Below are 17,284 nucleotides of genomic sequence, written 5' to 3'. Positions count from 1 at the left end.
TTATTTTTTTCTGTGTGGGAAATAATGTCCGTAGAGCGCCTGTTATGAGAAAATTTATAAATCAAAGAAATAGCTTTGTTTCTCTGCATGTTAATACCGTAAATAGAGCACATTAGTACTGCTAAAAGTTAGTTACTAAGTAGCAGCCGACCATTAGACGTTTAACACGGACAAAATTTTTATTTAGTCAAAGCAAAACTTTAAATCAAAATGCTACCTAATGATATTTCCAGTTTTTTTTAACATTTTCCAGCAAACGACAACTGCCAAACTTGCATGGCAGAAAGATCCTACGAAAAGATAGTGTTAGTGATAAAACATTTGTTTAGAAAAGTTTTGAATGCTTAAAAAAGGAAGGGGAGCGTTTCGGCCATCAGGGACGCTTTATAATACTTTACCCTAAATGGAATATTTTCTACCAGGATCTTTGTTGTTTGCAATGTATGCATTGAGAGAAAAATTTCATTCGTTTTGTATTCGTGTTTATTGAAAAAATACCATGAAAAGTGTTAAAGTTTAACCGTTCGAAAGGTTATAATTGTATTCGACATTGAAATTGTCTAGACCTAACTAGATTTCACCAAAATACTATCAAGTCTATCCATTCCGACCCACAAGCGACGAATTATCTGTGAAATAACCATCCGGATGGTTACCATTTCCAGGACATTTTTCACCTCGTTTCGATTCCAATTACTGTCAACTTGTCGTGTTGTGTAGCTGCTGCTGCTGCCGGCGTCATTCGAACAAAGAACCGAGAGCAAATATTTATCTTCTTCTAATAAAATCCACTGCAGGCAGTTTCATTGGTTGGGAGTGAAACATCGAAAATCGTTTGTCGGCTTGCTGTCACCAACAGGACCGGTGAAGACTTGTACTTACCGAAACTCACGATCGGTGACGGCTACGAAAATTGATTGCCATTTATCTAATTCGTCTGAGCTTTCCGAGCTGGAACGACCGTTCTGGAAGATTTGGAGAAGAAAAGATAAAAAAAAAATACATAAGATGAGAATGTGTTCGAACCGAATTTGGTGAAGATGCTGCCAATAGTGTTCAAACGTGGATTGAATTCAATGGCGAAAATTGGAAAACAAACAGTAACAGATGATGATTCGGTATGTTTTCAAGAGCAATTTCCAGAGAAAAGAAATTGGGTGAAACAATTTTTACTACCTGATCTCCGCCACACCTTCGACTGAGCCAACCGATAAATTTCAGCTCTCCGATAATCGATACCAGGGTTCGGTTTGCATCGACTAAAGCTTTCTGGGTGCTTTTGCCAATCGCCGAGTGGAGGGCGTTGAACCATGTTGTCGCTTCCTGGGGATCCACGGCACGCAGGATACACGAGTGAATACCGTCGGGGGAGTGCAGCTCTATGCAGCGATTTTCTGAAATAAGAAAAATAGGCGAAAATGTTGAAAACTATCTATCAAAACGGCAATCAACGAGTCGTGAGTATAATTCCGAATTATTACTTTATTAAATTCTATAAAATTTCACTACATTAAAAATTATTTTACCATTTTGTCACTAATGTCCCAAAATAGAAACAGAAGCAAACACTAGTACTTCGGTTATCTTTTGCAATCTTCATCAATGTATCTGTTTTAGGTCAAACTGTGCAGTAGTCCTTGTTTTTTTATTGAAAAATACTTTTTCGCAGTTTCTGCGCAGGGTTTTCCATAATGAACAGGTGTTCAAAGAATTGTCATTTTATCAGCTTATTCTCGTAAGTTTCCAGAAATTTACTAGGGACTCCTCGTACCAGTAAAGCAAGAAGGAATAGCCTTACATAATTACATTAACAATACACGCGCACCGTTCCGTGCACTAACAAAGAAAGTACGACACACTTCATTTTCAACGGAAACAATCACTCCGTACTACAACATGTATTTTTCGAAAGTGCATAAATCTCAATGACTTGCGGGGGAGGTCATGCACACGGCAAAAGCAAACACATATTTCGAAATTACGGTAAATGTATATTCATATTTCGGAATAATTGTTAATCGCCGAACAACAAGAATTTCCGAGGCTACGCAGTTTTTTATATGAATTTCCGAAATTAGGCGGTACGTATCCCTCGTGTGAAAAAAGACCTCAGTGTATTGAGAACCAACATCAAATACCCGAATCCAGACTCTGTGTGCCTTAATTCGTGTTTGTCTTCTATCCGACGAAACTACATTAATAGCTCAAATATATGCTATTATACCTATGTGCACATTAGCGTAACGGATTACGATTTTTAAGCTTCTCTTCACCAAGCTTGCATTCAAGTTTTTCATGCAAGATGTTATTTTTATAGCGTTAAGTTCGCGATTTCGATAATTAATCGAGTTCATATTATTTAAATTAGAAATAAATCTTAAGCACTTAAAATTTACGCAAGGATACTTGCAAGCTTCTCAGGTGAAACTGACATTACGAAGCATTTCATCCAAACTGGCATGACACAAGATCAAAGTATACCAATTAAAGCTTCAAATCGTTTTATAGCGCTTTGTGTCTTGTTGTCTAGCAGCTACCTTCCTCTGACATGTTACACGTGAAACTGAAACGTTGAATATAATTCAACTTATATTCATAGATTCGTGTGCTTCTCTACAGATTCGCTTTTGCATTCATTGACCAATCAAAGCGATGCTTTCCAGCTGATAGATCGCTTACTCCTTCAAAACCATCGTCTCCGTAAGGAAAATCCAGTAAGCCAGCATAGCGTATTAGATTTTTGGCTGACAAAATAGGACACTGTTCGCTATTAATCAAAATTTCAATCATATAAAATTGAAACTTAGCAATATTTCCAATCAAATGGTGAAATAATATAAATAATTGATTCAAAATTGATTGAGCTGTGTTCCACATCAAAAGATGCACTCTACTGAGTGAATCTCGGAAAACATAATATTGATTACTGAGCAATCAGCAAAATTGGGTGTTGCCGAGCTGTCTCGACATTTTACGCTACCGAGCTCGAAAATTGAGTTTAAGTGTGTACGGGTGATTCAGAAGATTCAAAAGATTCAAAAGATTCAAAAGATTTAAAAGATTCAAAAGATTCAAAAGATTCAAAAGATTCAAAAGATTCAAAAGATTCAAAAGATTCAAAAGATTCAAAAGATTCAAAAGATTCAAAAGATTCAAAAGATTCAAAAGATTCAAAAGATTCAAAAGATTCAAAAGATTCAAAAGATTCAAAAGATTCAAAAGATTCAAAAGATTCAAAAGATTCAAAAGATTCAAAAGATTCAAAAGATTCAAAAGATTCAAAAGATTCAAAAGATTCAAAAGATTCAAAAGATTCAAAAGATTCAAAAGATTCAAAAGATTCAAAAGATTCAAAAGATTCAAAAGATTCAAAAGATTCAAAAGATTCAAAAGATTCAAAAGATTCAAAAGATTCAAAAGATTCAAAAGATTCAAAAGATTCAAAAGATTCAAAAGATTCAAAAGATTCAAAAGATTCAAAAGATTCAAAAGATTCAAAAGATTCAAAAGATTCAAAAGATTCAAAAGATTCAAAAGATTCAAAAGATTCAAAAGATTCAAAAGATTCAAAAGATTCAAAAGATTCAAAAGATTCAAAAGATTCAAAAAATTCAAAAGATTCAAAAAATTCAAAAGATTCAAAAGATTCAAAAGATTCAAAAGATTCAATTTGAATGTAACTTTGTTCATGGTTGCAGTATGGCAAACCATTTACTATGCACGGATGGAGAGACAAATTGACTCAAGATTGATGTAAAACAAATTCTTTTTGCATGCACATTTTTCAAATTGGTAAAATTCGGAAACTGTTAGGTCTTTTTTCAGAAGTTAGAAAATATACAAATAAAAAAAAAAATAAAGGCAATGAAGGAGCTACACTACTTGGCACTTGAAACTGAGCAAGCAAAACTTCAAATGACTATCAACGACTAATCAACTGACGATGAATTCCGGGAGCTTCACTTGAAAATGGCAGCAAAAGTCAAATGAATTAGTAGGGATATGCTGACGGTCAGCGGCCATAAATTTCATTTTCATCTTGTATTATTCGATTCAAAATGAAATTTTACCGCACTGCTCAAAACTAATTTTTTTCCAAATAAATGGTGATGTAACACATGATTTTGTATATTTGATTTTTCCCAAATTCAGAATACATTTCGAAAGTGGATTCTAGCAACTAGCAAAACAAGAATATGAAAATTGACCATGTCCATCATTGAACGCTGTCCTGATAGCTTGAAAAAAATCACGACGGAATCAACTACATAATGAAATGATCCCGATGATTCAACTTTCTGTCCATTTTCTAATGCCACCGAAGGAAGGACGAGTTGAACCATTCCTCTGCCGTATTCCTAATTGAGATGCTTCTTCCAAAGTACGAGGGATGTCTTCGCTGTGAAAAGTAATTTCTAATTCCTGACATCTTTTCTAACAAGTTAATTTATTAAAAGCCTTACGAGGCGTCTTGGCAGTATAGCCGTTAGTAGCAGAAAGAAAGTACGAAGTAGAAACAAGGATTGAGCTTTTGCTCTCTTATTGGTGTTAGTTTGTCCCGCTGGCGTCTTACGATTGCCCATCCGACTAGGAAGGGTGATTCGTTCGGACATTAGAAAGACATTTGGTAGATGGAGAAAATCAGAACTGAATCCAGCGAGGATGGGTCAGGATAAAAAGATTAAATGTCAACGGAGTGTGAGCCATCCTTCTCATTCCTGCTGCTTAACAGGTTCAGTGTTGGATTCTGGGGAATACCGGAATGCTGAACGTTTCAGATGGGTGGTGAGTGGGCGTCGCTTTCCACAATCCTGTCATGTTTGATCAGAGAACTTTGCAAAGCTTCGAAACTGAACGGACTAGGGTAGATATTGGGCGGGTTTACGTCACTAAACAGGAGTGGTGAGTAGAAAATGCAGGGGATATTCTGAGCTAAGCTTTTGTCTGAACTCGTCTCGTTTATAAAAGTGTGTAATTACATGCTAGTCTTACGAGCTTGCTGCTGGGAATGTTGAAGGTGAAAGGGAAAAAGTTGTCCGTTCAGCATTCTGGTTGCATACCGCCGGGAGAATGAGAAAATGGGATGATTCAATCAAGCGAAAGATTTTAAAATTGCTCTACTGCAAACATATCCGCATTTTCATAGTCTCAGCTAGATAGCCTGTGAAGAGATGACACTGCGGACAAGCGATGGCAGAAGTGAAAAAAAAAAGTTTTTCACTTCTCGTTTTTCTTTTCGGGAAAAAAGTGATTCCCATTTGGCGATTAATACCTTCGCCAACAAAGGCGCACGGCAGAATAAAAGAGCAACAGCTTTATTGTGGCGAAATAAAAGAACTTCCAAATTCTCTTATACGAATAAAAAGGGGGAAACATGAGTGGTCGAACTACAGAAAGTCCGTCCCAATTATGGCTAAAATGAAATTAAACTGTCATGAAACTTAAAAGAGAATCTTACTAATTATGATGATATGGTTGAGGGTTGGGAGATACAGTTCATGTCTCTATTTGGAATTATGGTCTACCAAGAAGTTATCTTTTTATGGTTGAAACCGCAAATTAGAGCTTACGGTACTATTTGGCTTCGCTTTGTTTTTGAGGTATGAGCAAAGTGCTGGAATTAGAAAATGAAATTATCATGTGGCTCATCGGTTGGACAGAGAGGTTATGTAGATTGAAGTATACCCCTTCAAACAGATCGTAGAATAGTCGGTTGCTCATGAAGGAGTGAATGTTTTATTTTGGGGGTATACAGGACATGAGTCAATAGTCCCTTCCACTTAGCGTGGGACACCTGGATCCAAGATATTTTTTCAATGAAGAATAGTAGTATCCAAAATATGTTACTTGGGCTTCTTAAAGTACATAAACTGCAAATAATAGAATTGTTAATATTGCAAAACGTAACATGAACGTTTCAAGAGTATGATCAGTTGCACAATTGCATAGCCTTTATGCATTGTATAAAGTTTCTTTTTGCAACAAACTTTGTAAATTTATTTTTTATGATTATTTTTTTCTTATATTAAAACTCTAGAACCGTTATACTTTACGAACTTTATGAAAATAACCGAGCCCGATGATAACAAAAACTTCTTCTTGATCCACTTAGAGGTGTGATAATGCCTTCCTCGCACCATTCAAACAGTCTCCTTATAACTTACTTTTTCATTAAGATTATTTCTGATCCGGGCTTCAGCGCTTACACTTGAAGTTGATCATAAATTACTTTTTGAAAAACGTTCGGATAAAGAAACGCGATTTGTCGGTTACATCGCTTGTACGACTATATCTCCGGAACTGGAAGTATTGACAATTTGAACTTCGAACTTGATCGATGATTCAACAGCTATTTCAAACGAGCATAGGTTTTTTTTAAAATCGGTTCAGCCATCTCCGACAAAATTGATCGAAGGGGAAATATTGCGTTTAGTTGCAAAAATTGTAAAAATTGTAAAAATTGTAAAAATTGTAAAAATTGTAAAAATTGTAAAAATTGTAAAAATTGTAAAAATTGTAAAAATTGTAAAAATTGTAAAAATTGTAAAAATTGTAAAAATTGTAAAAATTGTAAAAATTGTAAAAATTGTAAAAATTGTAAAAATTGTAAAAATTGTAAAAATTGTAAAAATTGTAAAAATTGTAAAAATTGTAAAAATTGTAAAAATTGTAAAAATTGTAAAAATTGTAAAAATTGTAAAAATTGTAAAAATTGTAAAAATTGTAAAAATTGTAAAAATTGTAAAAATTGTAAAAATTGTAAAAATTGTAAAAATTGTAAAAATTGTAAAAATTGTAAGAATTGTAAAAATTGTAAAAATTGTAAAAATTGTAAAAATTGTAAAAATTGTAAAAATTGTAAAAATTGTAAAAATTGTTAAAATTGTAAAAATTGTAAAAATTGTAAAAATTGTAAAAATTGTAAAAATTGTAAAAATTGTAAAAATTGTAAAAATTGTAAAAATTGTAAAAATTGTAAAAATTGTAAAAATTGTAAAAATTGCAAAAATTGCAAAAATTGTAAAAATTGTAAAAATTGTAAAAATTGTAAAAATTGTAAAAATTGTAAAAATTGTAAAAATTGTAAAAATTGTAAAAATTGTAAAAATTGTAAAAATTGTAAAAATTGTAAAAATTGTAAAAATTGTAAAAATTGTAAAAATTGTAAAAATTGTAAAAATTGTAAAAATTGTAAAAATTGTAAAAATTGTAAAAATTGTAAAAATTGTAAAAATTGTAAAAATTGTAAATATTGTAAAAATTGTAAAAATTGTAAAAATTGTAAAAATTGTAAAAATTGTAAAAATTGTAAAAATTGTAAAAATTGTAAAAATTGTAAAAATTGTAAAAATTGTAAAAATTGTAAAAATTGTAAAAATTGTAAAAATTGTAAAAATTGAAAAAATTGAAAAAATTGGAAAAATTGGAAAAATTGGAAAAATTGGAAAAATTGTAAAAATTGTAAAAATTGTAAAAATTGTAAAAATTGTAAAAATTGTAAAAATTGTAAAAATTGTAAAAATTGTAAAAATTGTAAAAATTGTAAAAATTGTAAAAATTGTAAAAATTGTAAAAATTGTAAAAATTGTAAAAATTGTAAAAATTGTAAAAATTGTAAAAATTGTAAAAATTGTAAAAATTGTAAAAATTGTAAAAATGGTAAAAATTGTAAAAATGGTAAAAATTGTAAAAATGGTAAAAATTGTAAAAATTGTAAAAATTGTAAAAATTGTAAAAATTGTAAAAATTGTAAAAATTGTAAAAATTGTAAAAATTGTAAAAATTGTAAAAAATGTAAAAATTGTAAAAATTGTAAAAATTGTAAAAATTGTAAAAATTGTAAAAATTGTAAAAATTGTAAAAATTGTAAAAATTGTAAAAATTGTAAAAATTGTAAAAATTGTAAAAATTGTAAAAATTGTAAAAATTGTAAAAATTGTAAAAATTGTAAAAATTGTAAAAATTGTAAAAATTGCGAATAATCGCAAAAAAAATCAGAATCAGAAAAATGATAAGAATTGCAAAATTTGCTCTAGAAAAAATTGTACAATTGCGAAAATTGCCAAAACTATGAAAAAGCTAAAAATCTAAGACTCTATGCTGAGTTACTGGATTTCGTCTACGGAGACGGTGGTTTTGAAGGAGTAAAAGATCTTTCAGCTGAGAAGCATCGTTCTGATTGGTCAATTAAAGAAAAAGCGAGACTGTAGGGAAGCACACGAATCTATGAATATAAACAAAATTATAGCCAACGATTCAGTATCAAGTGCAACCTGTGCAAGGAAGGTAGCTGCTAGACAACAAGACACGAAGTGCTAAAAACGATTTGAAGCTACAATTGATTTGCTTTGATCTTGTGTCATGCGAGTTTGGATGAAATGCTTTGTTATGTTGTTTTCACCAGAGAAATTTGCAAGTATCCTAGGATAAATTTTAAGTGCTTAAGATTAATTTCCAATTTAAACAATATGAACTCGAATAATTATCGAGATCGCGAACTTAACGCTATAAAAATAACTGCATGCATTCAAAACTTGATACAAGTTTGGCGAAGAGAAGCTTAAATATCGAAATCCGTGACGTTAATGTGCACGTAGGTATAATTGCATATATTTGGGCTATTGATGTAATTTTGTCGGATGCAAGTCAAACACGAATCAATCGTGTTGCGGAGATATAATCTTTTAAATGAGGTAACTGACAAAGCGCACTTTTCATTATCCACTAAATTTTCTCAGAGATGTCTGAACCGACTTAGAAAATCTGAGATTTGGATTAAAGCTGTTGTGGGGTTAAATAATAATTTAAGATGGCTCGAAGTGAACACGTTCAAATGGATTATGGAGATTTCCATAATCTAATTTCTATATTTAAACATAATTGTATTCCCCACTCTTTAACTCTCCCATCTACCTTGTATGTGTATGTTTATATGTTGAATAATAATTGTAATTATATTGTACGAAAAAATACAATACAGACATTGGCACCTCTGAGCTAAAGCTATGTGCCATATCAAATAAACGATCTGAAGAAAAAAAGGATTGAAACAACATTGAAGTGTTTCAATTGTACACTATTGAAAAACCTGTCTGATTTGACCCATATCAGCCAATCAGAACTCTGAGGAGGACAACAACATATTTACTGCTATACAACTATATCGGTATAAAATATGAACATTCAACTTTTATCGTGAATACAACATAATTTATTATGAGGCGCCTTTTCAAAATTACCACTCGAAATTGCTTTGAGTATATTGTTTTGAAAATGACAAAAGTAGATTTACTTAAATGGCTATCAACGGCGCCTGACTAATCGAAATTTCATGAAATATCACACATAGTCCTTTGAAAGAAGATACTTTATAAACGTTTTACGGATTTTACGACCTATTGCATGATGTATTTGATATTATTGGATCTATTTAAATTTGAAAAATTAGCTCGATTAAGGAAATGTTGTTTGAATGACTATAAAATGACATTGTCACACTTCCAGGTTTGTTAAGGAGTATTTTCTTTTATGAGCGACCCAATACTTTCCAAAATAAGTGTTTTGTCAATAGCATTTCAAACGATTTCCGTCCTCGCTTCTGTTGCAATGAGTGTGCACAGGGTTTAGCTAATTGAAATATTCGAACTTATAGTTTGGATTCATCGAATTAAAGTAATTTTTTTTAATATAAGAAATAAGAACACACCCAGTTACCAAAGTTCGTGTACCGTTACGAAATACAAAACAGAAAATAACTGTCAACGTCATTCAACTAACTTCCATCAAAAATACAACGGAGCATGGCGCTAAGAAAGTGCTTTTATTTCGCAGCAGGAGATGCCTCGTTCCCGTTTTTCGTTTTCCTGTTCACCGGCACACAGAACAATGCCAACCGCTTCGTCACAGTTTCAGCCATAATTCTTCAGAACACAGCCCCAACCCGCCCACAGAGACACGAACTGAACCGCACAGCACAAAAAAAACAGGAAGGAAACTTTCCACAACAAACGCAATAAAGTTGAAATGAAATGGAAGCTAAAGGGTGAAACAGCGTGATTCCGAAAATTTTCGCTTGAAGCGACACCCCGTAAAGTTTTCCACTTTCATTTCCAGCTTTCCGCTTTATGGTCCGTCTTCTGCTTCGCCCAAAAACCAGTTCTCCTTGTTGGGGATGGAAGTCAGCGTAATCCAGGCTTTGCTGCTTTATATCTTATTATCAGTTTCGTTGTTCATCTTTTATCAATTCATGGTATTCCTGACTCATTCATTAATCGCCATCTTCATCGTTACGCATCGAGGAACTGAGTTAGAATGAAACCGACCAGCTGTCATGGTCCACACAGAATGGCCATTGCCTACTGCTGGACTTAGCAGAAGCGAAATATTCCAACCCATAACGACGCACCCACGATACGAGCGCAAATCCCGACGCATTATGATAAATCGGTATACAAGTAGGATGTCGATAAAGTTTCGGATAATCTTTTTATCGCATTCAACCACAAGTTGACTTTTTGGAAGCGGGTTGTGCACCACCCCAAAGCAGCACCACGGTCATCATTGGAGCTTGGAGACGGTACAGTGTCGGATGTTGGTCTGAAGCGGACGAGCTAAAGCTGAAATGGTTTCATCCTTCGAAAGAGAATTTACACGACGGTACTGCGGTCGGTGATGAGTCAGTATGTGTGGGGGTGAACTTTTTCTTGCGGGGAAGCCAGACAAACGAGTGCGATGAAATGAAGAATTATGGTGATAGGTTCTTAGGTCGGAGCAAAAGATTTTCGGCTTCGTTTGGAAATGTATCTACCTACGTATTCTGAGCCAAAACCGGACGCTAACGGTTTTTAGCAGTGTGCGATCGACTTGCGGTTATGGCTTGGGCGAAGGGACCGCTTCCATTTCCTGCCGTGTAGGATAAATTGTGTGAGTTGCTTGCGGAGAAGAAAATTTTAGCCAAAAGAATGTTTTAGAAGAATTCTTTTATTGTTGTATTCTTTATGTTAACAGTTACCAGAAATTATATTAATAAAAAAGTTCTGCCGGAATTAAGTTTGATGTCGAAACAATGCGATTCAGGATTCGAACGAATACAAATGTTGAAAGTAATTCTCGTTTACGGAAAGACAAATTAATTTATTAGGGCAAAATAATCCACAATTTTGCGTCTTTGTTTTCGATATAGTAGTACTAATTTAAAATTCGGAAAAAAACCGTACAGATTTTGAACGTCTACAGTTCGACAAAATTGAAACAGAATTTGGTGTCATTACACATATTTCATGGAAATCTTTCTACGAATAAATTCGAGTAGATAAAACTGTATATTTTAGATGATCAGTGATTTAAACTTCAATCAATAACGAACAATGGCTGATTTTCATAGTTTTTTGCCTTTCTCATATAGAAAGGCTATGCAATCGCTGTGAAAACCGACTTTACAACCGAGGCCCGAAGCGCCGAGTGTCATTTACCATTCGGCTCTGTTCGTCGAGATCACAACATGTCTGTCTGTGTGTGTATGTGTGTATGTGACAAACTTAAATTCAAATGAAAGGTCTTACGGCCTGGTAAAATTTTCTTGAATTTAATTTGGATCCGACTCACGGTTTTGGAGTTACAAGGAAATATGTGCAAATTTATTGAAAAATGCACACTCAATTTCCTCGGATATTTCTTAACCGATTTTCACAAACTAAGAAACAAACAAAAAGACTTACCATTCTTTAAAAAGTCCCCGAAAAGTTGATTCAGATCCGACTTCCGGTTCTGGTGTTACAGTGCGATTAGTGAAAATTTTCTATGTCATGAGTATTTTTTCACAAGCAATGGCGGAATGAGGTGCACATTTTTATAAAACTTACTGCTAAATTTATCTAGATGGCAGACCTTGTTATTTAGAGAATATACAACCCTACTTTGGGACTACTAGTACCAATAGTACCAATAATAGTGAAGAAAATCTCCAAAAATGGAACTCACTAAGATTTCTCAGCAACTCTTAAACCGATTTTCACGAATCATGATTCAAATTAAAGCTCTCATTGTCTTTGAATATACTGTGTAATTTCATCCAGATCCGACTTCCGGTTCCGGAATTATAGGGCATTCAAATTGCCATTCAAAATGACGGTGCAAATCGGTACGTGCGGCTTTGCTCCATTCGCAGCGTGCTTTGTTCAATTTCGTATAGCGTGCAGGGTTACCACATTTAAATTTATATTTTTTGGTGAAAAAATGTAAATTTCTAAATCTTTTATTTAATTTTCTGATTTTCTATAAAAGTACACTTATTGCCGTCCTCATATAGAAAGTTTATGCTATCACTTCAAAACTTGTGAAAATTGGCCCAGAGGGCTAAGTGTTCTATAATATTCGACACAGTTCATCGAGCTGAGAAATGTATATTTCTGTGCGTGTATGTGTGTGAGTATGTATCAAATAATCACACTCAGAAAATACAAAATCTCGTTGTCCCATAGGTTGCTATTGAATTTCATCATGCTTTAATAGGGTAAAGTGTGTTTAAAATTGCACACCGTCATTAGTAGCGACGATGCAACAAATGGTAAAATCCTTCTAGATTTGGCTAATTAAATTTGTAGGCTATATTAGTAACTTACTAAACGAACCGACTTCGGCTATACTGGTTCCAAGTTCCCGATTTCAGAAGTACCGAAAATAGTGACCAAAAAGTCTAAAACGAGACTCACACAATTTTCTCAGAGATGATTTGAGCGATTTCCACAAAACAGGCTCGAATAAAAATTCCATAGTCTTAAAGGGTGCTTTTTAATTTCATCTGGGTCCGACTTGCGGTTCTAGAACTCAAGTGTGTTTAATCTTTTAGTGCAACGATGCATAATAAAGAAAAATTCTTATTAGCTTAACATGAATGTTTACAAACTGAAAAGGTTGTTTATACCCAAAGAAAGTTTCTTATTTTGTTCAAGCTTGAATAATAATATTTCTTCACAATATCTTCTAGTAATATTCTTGCAAATATAAGTAATATGAAAAATGCATCATTAAACCACTAGGTGGATTAGAAATGGTTTTTTCCTAATCGTGGCTTCCCCTAACAGAGACGACAATTTTGTATAAAAGTCCACTTTGAGTCTCTCAAAGCACCGATACTGCAATTTAAACAGAGCCCCTTTAGAGAACCCGAGTCAGTATCTTGTCGACATGCACTCTATGTGGTCCGTTAATGCCGCAGAGAAGGTTGCTGTGCACATCAGCAAGTTAGCCTTGTGCGGATTTATTCTACGCTCCGTTCGCCTCGCACGAAAGTTACTGATTTTTAGCGGAATTCTGCTAATTCTTCCCATTCGAAGAAAGTACTGGACGCTCTTAGTCATCGAAGGCTGGATGATCTTGATTGGCACCAAATAAACAGTGCTTTTTAGGGTATCCAAAATTCTCAAATATTATTTTCTGAAGCATATTTCGCATATATACAAATAAGTATGTGAGAAACGGAAAAACCAACAGATGTCCGAATAATCAAAACAAATAGTAACGGTGATTTTGACAATAGTTGTGTAGTCCTACGTCAACAATTCGAACAGTCTCATAGGGTTGTTTTTAAGGGGCTTTGAAATCTTTTTATTGGTTAAGGTTCATTACGGTGCGGTACTGGGGGAAATATTTTTAGCAGTTAAACTTTCTGCGTCGTGTAGCAGTGCTAATTGTTCGAGGACCGTTTCTTAGTGTTGTCGCACAGTGGGAAAAATCTATGAAAACCCGCAAAGAATTCTGTAACTCATGAACTAATTGAGATAGGTCAACAAACTAAAGCGTTTCTTATGTAAAAATTTGAAAGGAATTCAATGGAATGGTTTACAATGGCCGTACGAATCGCATTCCTGCTCGTTTTACCCCAAATATACAACAGTTTTGGGGTTTCCTATAACATTCGCTCTGTAACTGGCCACACGAAACGTTTTGGTGGCTATTTTACCCCAATTCCTCCATTTCATGAGATCCTTACTGTAAATAGTTCTTAAATCTTGGTAAAACTTTTTGCAAGTTTGCTAAATCTAGCATATCTTATGTAAAAAAGTCTGGAGAATCTAACGAAAGAACCTACACTGGCCGCACGAAACGTTTTGATGACTGTTTTACCCCATTTCCTCCATTTTATGGAATTTTATTGTAAATCGGTCTTAAATCATGGTAAAACTTATTGGAAGTTTACTAAATCTAGCTTATCTTTTGTAAAAAAGTCTGTAGATTCGAATGCCCGAATTTATACTGGCCGCACGAAACGTTTTGGTGGCTATTTTACCCAAATTCCTCTAATATGTGAAATTTTCATCTAAATCTCCCTTCGTTCTGGTGACTATTTTACCCCATTTCTCTATTTCATGATATTTTATTGTAAATCGTCCTTAAATGACGGTAAAACTTATTGGAAGTTTACTAAATCTAGCTTATCTTATGTAAAAAAGTATGGAGAATCGAATGAAAGAACCTACACTGGCCGCACGAAACGTTTTGATGACTGTTTTACCCCATTTCCTCCATTTTATGGAATTTTATTGTAAATCGGTCTTAAATCATGGTAAAACTTATTGGAAGTTTACTAAATCTAGCTTATCTTTTGTAAAAAAGTCTGTAGATTCGAATGCCAGAACTTATACTGGCCGCACGAAACGTTCTGGTGACTATTTTACCCCATTTCTCCATTTCATGATATCTTATTGTAAATCGTCCTTAAATCTCGGTGAAACTTATTGGAAGTTTACTAAATCTAGCTTATCTTATGTAAAAAAGTCTGTAGAATCGAATGCCAGAACTTATACTGGCCGCACGAAACGTTCTTGTGACTATTTTACCCCATTTCTCCATTTCATGATATCTTATTGTAAATCGTCCTTAAATCTCGGTAAAACTTATTGGAAGTTTACTAAATCCAGCTTATCTTATGTAAAAAAGTCTGTAGAACCTACACTGGCCGCAATTCGGTTCTATAGACTTTTTTTTCTATAAGATAAGCTAGATTTAGTACTCTTCCAATAAGTTTTGCCATGATTTAAGACCGATTTACAATAATATACCATAAAATGGAGGAAATGTGGTAAAACAATCATCAAAACGTTTCGTACTGCCAGTGTACACACTTATATTCGATTCTCCAGACATCTTTACATAAAATTAAGCTATTTCAGTAGACCGCACTCGATTTATTTTCAAGTTTCAGAACAAATACTACAGAAAACCCTAAAACTGTTGGGCATTTACGGTAAAACGAGCAGAATGGCGATTCGTGCGGCCATTGAAAACCATTGCATTGAATTTTTTGTATTTTTTTACATAAGAAACATTCTTGTTTGTTGCCTTTTTCCATGGTTCTGGATTTCTTTAAGGGTTTCCTGGGTTTTTCCCACTGTGGAACGGTATTAGAATTGCTGAAAAAATAGATTTTCACACGGAGCCTCGGAGACCCATAGTGTTGTATACCATTCGAATCAGCTCGACGAGATCTAAAAGATGTCTGTGTATGTATATGAGTGCACTTTTCAAAGATAGTTTTACCGCTCAATTTTCTCAAAGATGGCTGAACCGATTTTAACAAGCTTATGCCCGTTTGGAAGCCACTGATCAGGTTTAAAGTTGAAATGGCTGTCACTTCCGGTTTCAAAGATGTGGTGATATAAGTGACGTAACCGATAAATCGTGTTTTTTTTCTATTCGTTTTTTCATGGTCAAGTTAAAATGTATTATTACTCGCCGGGAGAGTTCTACGAGTGAAATTGATCAACAGTTCATGATCTCAATTCACTTAAAAATCAGGAGTCCACAGGGCAGTAATTTAGGCCCTTTGCTTTTCGTGTTATTTTTCAATGACGTCTCATTTGCTTTGGAAAATGGTTACACACTGACATATGCCGATTACTTGATATTGTACCTCGTTACTCGTACTCTGGAGTATTGTTGGTGGTTACGAAATGCACTTGAATTGTTCCTGTAGCCGGTGTAACCGAAACAAACTTTTGATTAACTTTTTTAACATCAACAAACATTAACAAACTTTTTTACTGGATGGATTTATCATCTGAGAACATAATTCAACAGTTTGAAATCGTATTTCAGACATGTTCGGATATGTAGTTATTTTTAAACAAATAATGCGTGTCTCTTCTTTCGTTCGCAATGGTACTAATGATTAAAGCTAGTACAGCAGTCTGACTTACCGAAATAAGTATTTCTCGAACAACTTTTCCACTCCATCCATATACGAACTTTTCCTTAATCAGCACCTGCCATGATCTGCAAACATCAAAGCTTCCAAATGTTGAAACCCAGCAGATTTGTGCGGAAATTCAATCGATTCCCGTTCGAAACCAGATTGAATTTGCTATTCATGGTGCCGTTTTTTCTTCTTCGTCTTCGTAGCGTCCGGAACCATTTTCATTTTCTCGCTCTTAGGAAAATTATATCCAAACTGGTTCCACCTTTTGATCCATCTCAGCTCCGATGTCAGCTGGTATGAAAACGGAAATTCTTTCCATAATCCATTGCAACCCCATTCCACGATGATCCATTTGCTAATTTGAAATCGAACGTCTTCCGCCATTTTCCCGCAACAGATCTTCGCAAGTGATGGGAAAACTCACTACTTGCAGAAAATCTTTGCAAGTGGTGGGAAAATACGAACCGAACAGTTGACGTGAAATTTTCCAGGTTCTGAGATAACTTTCAGCAATTTTTAAATCACGTTTTGAGCGTCTTCCTTTTTCCCGTTGGCGGCAATCGTCGACGAGAAAAAATTATTACGGATGATGGAAATGAGACGAGGTAATTTCCGGTTTCATTTTTATATTCCCTGGAATGTGCTCAACTTCCGGCCTGTCGCCGGTGGAAAATCCAAGCTGCCCCGCTTGATACCGTCGTATCGGGAGTACGTTTCTTTTTTTTATCGAGCAGTGCAGTGTAGCTCTTCTCGCAAATAAAGCAAGTGGCGTTGAAGGAAATGGCACGAAATTTCCTTTCTCTCTGATGCCGACGATGGCGACCAACGCTAGAGGTGACAGAAGCAAAAGAGGAAGATACCCATTTAGAGCCTGCCGGATGCAGTTGATGCAACGTTGACTGTAACCGTGAGAAAAACGATTCACCCGCGTTGATAGTAGCAGTGCGGTTGATCCTCAATCCTTTTTATCGCATCGGGTGATACGTTTGAAAGAAAGCGGGACGGGGACTTGATCTGACCGGACGTGGATCGAGAACTTCGGAACAGTATTAGGAATATCATGATCAGAAAAAGTTCATTTCACTATCA

At 34.4% G+C, this 17,284-nt stretch overlaps 1 protein-coding gene across 3 annotated transcripts in view; it reads right to left on the bottom strand.

The window, feature by feature from the left end:
• Positions 1-17,284, bottom strand: part of LOC131437272 (beta-1-syntrophin) — a 442,836-nt gene that overhangs the window by 24,920 nt on the left and 400,632 nt on the right. For all 3 annotated transcript variants that reach the window (XM_058606511.1, XM_058606509.1, XM_058606512.1), the window contains 2 exons: positions 1,177-1,394; positions 883-965 (listed from right to left, as the gene is read on the bottom strand). In XM_058606511.1, the coding sequence (XP_058462494.1) occupies positions 883-965; positions 1,177-1,394 (301 nt within the window). The remainder of the gene's footprint in view (positions 1-882; positions 966-1,176; positions 1,395-17,284) is intronic.

Source organism: Malaya genurostris, chromosome 3 (genome assembly GCF_030247185.1).
Source record: "Malaya genurostris strain Urasoe2022 chromosome 3, Malgen_1.1, whole genome shotgun sequence".
NCBI classification, from domain to species: domain Eukaryota; kingdom Metazoa; phylum Arthropoda; class Insecta; order Diptera; family Culicidae; genus Malaya; species Malaya genurostris.
Note: the sequence above shows the minus strand (reverse complement) of the source record. Positions and strands in the feature narration are given on the sequence as shown.